The sequence below is a fragment of the Galeopterus variegatus genome, unplaced genomic scaffold, assembly GCF_000696425.1.
Source record: "Galeopterus variegatus unplaced genomic scaffold, G_variegatus-3.0.2 Scaffold2430, whole genome shotgun sequence".
Taxonomy (NCBI): domain Eukaryota; kingdom Metazoa; phylum Chordata; class Mammalia; order Dermoptera; family Cynocephalidae; genus Galeopterus; species Galeopterus variegatus.
The window spans coordinates 22,126-28,757 of NW_007728541.1; the positions used below are offsets into that span (position 1 = coordinate 22,126).

Sequence of the window (6,632 nt, forward strand, 5' to 3'; positions counted from 1 at the left end):
CTGCTCTCGCGATAATTCTGGGCCAGTCACTCGTAAATGCCAGCTCCCTCCCTCCTCCTCCAGCCAATCATGGAGGACTTGTCGGCGAGGTTTTGCTTTTGAGAGGGGAGCGGGGCCTTCAATCTTTGCCCTTTGGCGCGGAGAACCCGAGGGGCTGAGGCGGGCTAGGGCGGATCTGGGGCGGGGCACGCTCCAGTTCTCGCGACATTTGAGACCAGGAAGACCCCTGCCGAGCCGGGCTGCTGGTGCTGCAGCGGCTGAGGCAGCAGGTGCTGCTACGTCCGGACTTTCTGCCTCTGAGCCTACGCCTGGTCTCTAAGTGGGGAGGCGGGACCTAAGTTGTCAGGCCGCAGCAGTGGAGGTGCGCAGTGCTCGCTGAGACTTAGGGGGGATTCAGGCTGCGGCCTGTCAGCCAGTTAGGGAGGCGCCCACAATCCTGACAGGATAAGATGGCGGCAATGGCGCCTGGAGGTAGCGGCAGTGGTGGAGGCGGTGTGAATCCATTCCTCAGCGATTCGGACGAGGACGATGACGAGGTATCGGTGAGAGAGGAGCGGCGGGCAGTACTTCGACTGGGTGCCGGTGGTGGCCTAGATCCTGGCTCTGCGGGCTCTCTATCTCCACAGGATCCCGTGGCCTTAGGGAGCAGTGTGCGGACAGGGCTCCCTGGGGAGGCGTCGGTGGCCCTGGGGGGTACCGGAGAGACCCAGGCCCGATTGTCAATTGACGCGATCGCGGCTCAGCTGTTGCGCGATCAATACTTGCTGACGGCGCTGGAGCTGCACACCGAGCTGTTAGAGAGCGGCCGCGAGCTGCCTCGGCTGCGCGACTACTTCTCCAATCCAGGCAACTTCGAGAGGCAGAGTGGGACCCCGCCCGGAATGGGGGCTCCGGGGATTCCTGGAACAGCCGGCGTTGGAGGTCGGGAACCCAGCACAACGTCAGGCGGGGGACAGCTCAGTAAGTGGACTTAGCCTGTCACACTCCCCCAGGGTTGTTGGGATTGTGAGGAGTTGTTGCGGGGGAGATGAGTATTTCTGGGCAGGTACTGAGTATAGGGACGTTTTAGGGAGCGGGGGGTGGGGCGGGTGTCTTATGGGTGGAAGCAAAAGGATCAGGCGGTAACTTGTTCGCTCTGCCGGCCTCCGACACTTGGCTGGTGTTGCAGTTATTCCTGGCTCCCTTGCTGGTGTCGGTATCTATACAATATCAAGAGTTTCGAGTTCACTGGCTATTACAGGACTCCAGAAGGCTCCCTTTTTAACTGGTTTATTGCTTTAAGTATTTTTCCTTTTTCTCCAATTACCTGAATCACCCTACCAGGAAGTAGTGTTTCTTAAATTGCCCGCAGTAATTCTTTTACTCAAAGTTAAGACAGAGAAAATAAGTTATTTACCTCATTCGTTGTATATTTAAAAGCATTTCTCATGGCTTGAAAACTTACTATCAAGAATGTGCTGTAGGATTCCCAGTATCCACCTTTTGGAAGGCATCTTAAAATTTTCACTTGCTAATTGTGAGATGTTAAGATTTTCACTTGCTAATGTGTCATGTGAGGCCAATTGGAATTTGCTAACAAATGTTAATATGGAATTTTAGAACTGTAGCCTAATGGATTCCTTTTGTCTTTATCCTTTTGAATGGTGTCAGTAACTTTAATTGCCAAACTTAGATATAGTAGAAGTTCAAAGAGTGCGTTTTCTGTAAAGTATATCTTAAGCACATTTCCCTTTTGGATATGGAATTTTCTCAGTAGGTGTAACTCCTTTACTCAATATGTAGGATAATTTTCCTTTTCAGGAAGAGATTTTCTCATTGTTGACCTTTCAGGCTGTAAAATATGACAGAGAACAGTGTAACAAGATTGTTATGCAGTTTTGTTTTTTTTTTTTAAGATTTCTAAATTATATAATGATTTTCATCTGACAAGCTCTTACTACTTTATCAAGACCCAGCTCAAATGTCATCTTTGTAAATACTTCCTACGCCCCAAGGCTTAGTTACTTGCTTAGTTCTTTCATCTGCCACTTTCAAACCTCCATCATAGCCTTTAGCTGTTTTGTATTTGATTTGTTGATAATATAATTTTTCTCCACAGTCAATTCTTTAGAGACATCTTTATATTTCTCACACCGTGCACAGTTCCTGGACTGTTGTTGAGCATAATTGAATTGTATCTGCTATGCTGATTAAAAAAAAAAAAAAAAAAAGACAGGTATTCATGTACACCTATGCTTTTCTATTATCCTCATTTATTTGGATCTGTTTTAGGTAAGGGATATATATGTGTACGCGCGCACACACATGGAAGTTATTATTTTTTTAGTGGATACAAGCAAACGAATAATAGGGGAAAGAGTCAAAATTATCCATGAGCCTGCCAATGATATTTGCTTTTCCTGTCTTTAATGTTATTTGCCTTTCCTGTCTTTTCTATGCATATATTTTCAAAATCAAAAAATAGATTAAACTATTTAACATAGTTTTACATTATTTGGCAGGCAGTATATTTTTTACCATCAACTTTGAGGTAAAATTCGCATACAATAAAATGCACCCATTTTAAGTGTACAATCGGAGTTTTGACAAATGAATTAATCACTAGCACAATTAAAAGTACAGAAAATTTTAATTATCCCCAGAATTCCTTCATTCTTCTTTGCTCTCAGTATCCCCACTCCCATCACTAGACCACTACTGATCACTATAAACAGGATTTCTCAACCTGAGCCTGGGCACTGTTGACATTCTGGGCCCAGTAATCCTTTGTTGTGGCTACTACTGTCCTGTGCGTTATAGAATGTTTAACAGTATCCCTGGTCTTTACCCACTAGATGCCAGTAGCAACCACCCTCACCCTATCCCACTCCAGTTGCGACAACCAAAAATATCTCCAGCATTGCCCAGGGAAGGGAGGACATAATTTCCCCAGCTTAGAACCACTTGTATAGATAAGTTTTGCCTGTTCTGAATTTTCATATATATGGAATTATGGAGCATATATGTTTGTGTGTCTGTCTTCTTTTGCTCAGCATGTTTTTGAAATTTATCCATGTTTTTGTGTTTATTAATAGTTCATTACATTTTGGTTTTATCCCTCCATCTCTTGTTAGGCATTTGTGTTTTTTTCAGTTTAGAGCTATTATGAATAAAGCTGCCATGAACATGCTCCTACAAAATTTGCATAGACATGTTTTCATTTCTTTTGAGAAATACCTAGGAATAGAATTGCAGGGTCATAGAGTTAGCATATGTTTAAGTTTATAAGAAACTGCCACACTGTTTTCCAAAGAGGTTGTACCATTTAAAATTCCCACCACCAATATATGAGAGTTCCACTTTCTACATATCCCCCGGCTTTTTAATTTAAGTCATTCTAGTGAGAGTATAGTGGTATTTCGTTGTGGCTTTAGTTTTCATTTTCCTAATTACTAGTGATGCTGAGCTCCTTTTCCTGTGCCTTTTGCCATTAGTGTATCTTTTCTCAAATGTTTGTTCATATCTTTTGCCTTTTTTTAAAATTAGGTTTTTTGTTTATTTTGTCTGATTATTGAGTTGCAAGAGCTCTTTATATATTGGGACCCAAGTCATTTATTAAATATGTGTTTTGCAAATATTTTCTCCTGGTCCAGTTTGCATTTTCATTTTCTTAACAGTGTGTCTTATGAGCAAAAGTTTTCAATTTCATCAAGTCCAGTGATCAATTTTTTTCTTTAATGATTCATGTTCTTTATATCCTTACATAGGATCTAAAGATATACCCCAAGGTTGCAAAGGATATACCCCAAGGTTGCAAAGGATATACCCCAAGGTTGCAAAGGATATACCCCAAGGTTGCAAAGGATATACCCCAAGGTTGCAAAGGATATACCCCAAGGTTGCAAAGGATATACCCCAAGGTTGCAAAGGATATACCCCAAGGTTGCAAAGGATATACCCCAAGGTTGCAAAGGATATACCCCAAGGTTGCAAAGGATATACCCCAAGGTTGCAAAGGATATACCCCAAGGTTGCAAAGGATATACCCCAAGGTTGCAAAGGATATACCCCAAGGTTGCAAAGGATATACCCCAAGGTTGCAAAGGATATACCCCAAGGTTGCAAAGGATATACCCCAAGGTTGCAAAGGATATACCCCAAGGTTGCAAAGGATATACCCCAAGGTTGCAAAGGATATACCCCAAGGTTGCAAAGGATATACCCCAAGGTTGCAAAGGATATACCCCAAGGTTGCAAAGGATATACCCCAAGGTTGCAAAGATTTTCTCCTGTATTTTCTTCTAGAAGTTTTATAGTTTTAGCTTTTACATTTAGGTCTATGATAGCAGGAACTGTATTTTAATGAAGGTATCATAAAAGAAAGAAAATAAATATTCCTCTTATAAATATGCAGACATTTATAACACAGACTTTAGTACAGTTTAAGTACAGATGCATTGTATATATCAAAATATCAATGCCTGTAAATGTCTTAACCTAGTCAGAAAATAGGTAAATGCTAAAATACTTACGTAAAACTGTTCTTAGTACCATGTTCTGAAGATTTTTGGCTAAGCTCCTGATCACACAAATTATATTCTCTATGCCTGGGCTACTGCCCATTTTTAAAGGTCCTCTACATTCAATTCTAGTATATTGATTGTTACTATTTAGGTTATGATTTTATAATACTTGGTAAGCACTTGTTGGTTGATTATACACACACATAGTCATGCACTGCATAATGGTGTTTCAGTCAATGACAGACCACATATGTAATGGTGGTTGGAGCAGTAGGCTAGGTGTGTAGTAGACTATACCATCTAGGTTTGTGTAAGTATACTCTGATATTCCACACAACAATGAAATCACCTACCAATACATTTCTCCAAACATAGCCCCATTGTTAAGCCAGACTAACTTCTATCTGGTAATTGTCTTGCTTTCCAATTAGATCACAAGATAAAAACTGGCAAGGACATTGATTAACAGTGAGCAGGTTGTTGGAACTTAAAGGAGTGCTGGTTCTCCTTGAAGTGTTAGAGCTCTAATCAAAATTGGACTACAGTTTCTTAGGATGAGCCCAGTTCTTTACACAGTAGAGATAGTACGTGGTCAAGTAGGGAGGGCAAGTGACTTATGCCTTTCAGTGATGGATTTCTTTTATTTGTACTTATCATGGCCTTCAAATTTTTATAAGGCAGCTAGTCAGGGAGCAGTTATTGATGATAAATGTAATGATTTCACTTGTGAGCTTGCAGCCTTCTTGAGTCATCTTTCTACTTTATAAAATCTTCTCTCTCATGATCCTATCTTTTCTCAGAACTCTTTGAGGGTACAGTTCTCATCGTGCTCAGTGTTCTTTTCTTAATCTCACCAATGCTTAGATGTCATAATTGCTTTCTTCCAGAGTTTCCGTGTCTTCCACTTTACAAAGTAGTTCCCCTCTGTAAGGCTGGGGTTGAGTTGAGTGTTTCCTCTGCTTTCTGATAGAGAAAATATCAAGAGACTTTCTAAAATTTGTTAGTTTCACTGCTTTTAGCTGAATGAGACTTTGCACTGTTGTCTTGAACATAGACATTCCTAAATATATCTATTGTATAACTATCATTTTTCTTGAATATGACTTTCCAGTTGTTTCAAAATTCTTATTAATTCCTGCGGAAATTTAGTCAGATATTTTCTTGCCTAGCACAATGACTTGAATATAATTGGTAGTCAATATTTTTACATTTACGTATCTATTAAACAGTGTGATCAGTTGAAGATTATAGGGATCCAAAAGTTTAATGCAGGGAGAGCAGGGGTTAGTGAGAAATTGATAAAGGGCCACAAAAAATGATTACATTGTATAACAATAAATATAGTAATTATCCTGACTTGATCACATATTGCACACAGGTATTGATATTCAACACTGTATCCCACAGATATGTACAATCAATTATGTTTCCATTAAAAATAAATAAATTTTTTTAATAGTTTAATGCATATTCCTGAGCTTATGTTCTTGGTGGAGAGGCAAGACTAACACATGAAAGAATTATAGAATAGCCTTCTGTGGTAAAGATGTTTACAGAATGCCTATATTCTGATATAGAAAAATCATTGTTCACTGTGGAAATGAAATGCCCCTTGAGGAGAAACTAAAAGTTAAGTTTGACCCACAAAGATGGGTGAAATTTTGAATAAATAGCGAAAATTTTGAACAAATTTTTATTATTTGGCTATATTTAGACTCTTTATCCTGAGTAAGGAAAGGAAAGAGAAGTAAGGGTAAAGGAAAAATAAGGTTTATTTTATATTTTTCTTTGTTTAGAAACATAATCTGGGAACATGAAGCTCCCTGCTTACCATTATCTGGCTCATGACATAATAAGGCAATTCCATTTGAGTTGTTGTAGAAATTCATTATGACGTGTCCAGCTTTTGTGGTACTCTAAAAGGAAGCAAGATAGGGGTATTAATCTGGGAAAACAGACCTTATTTCTGTCAAAAATTAAAATTACACTTTGTATTTTTTAAACAAGAAAGTTAGGGATGATTTCCAGAATGTTTATTAAAAACCTTTATTGGTTGTTTGGTGTTTTGCGGTCAAAAACTAAATTTGGTTAATTTTAATGTAGCTTTTAACTGTGCTGGACCCCCACCCT

At 39.8% G+C, this 6,632-nt stretch overlaps 1 protein-coding gene across 1 annotated transcript in view; it reads left to right on the plus strand.

Moving 5' to 3' along the window:
- The first annotated feature begins 279 nt into the window (after positions 1-279).
- KIAA1468 (KIAA1468 ortholog) overlaps positions 280-6,632 on the plus strand; it is a 145,025-nt gene continuing 138,672 nt past the window's right edge. The window contains exon 1 of the mRNA XM_008581669.1: positions 280-960. Within this exon, the coding sequence (XP_008579891.1) occupies positions 450-960 (511 nt within the window). The 5' untranslated portion in view covers positions 280-449. The remainder of the gene's footprint in view (positions 961-6,632) is intronic.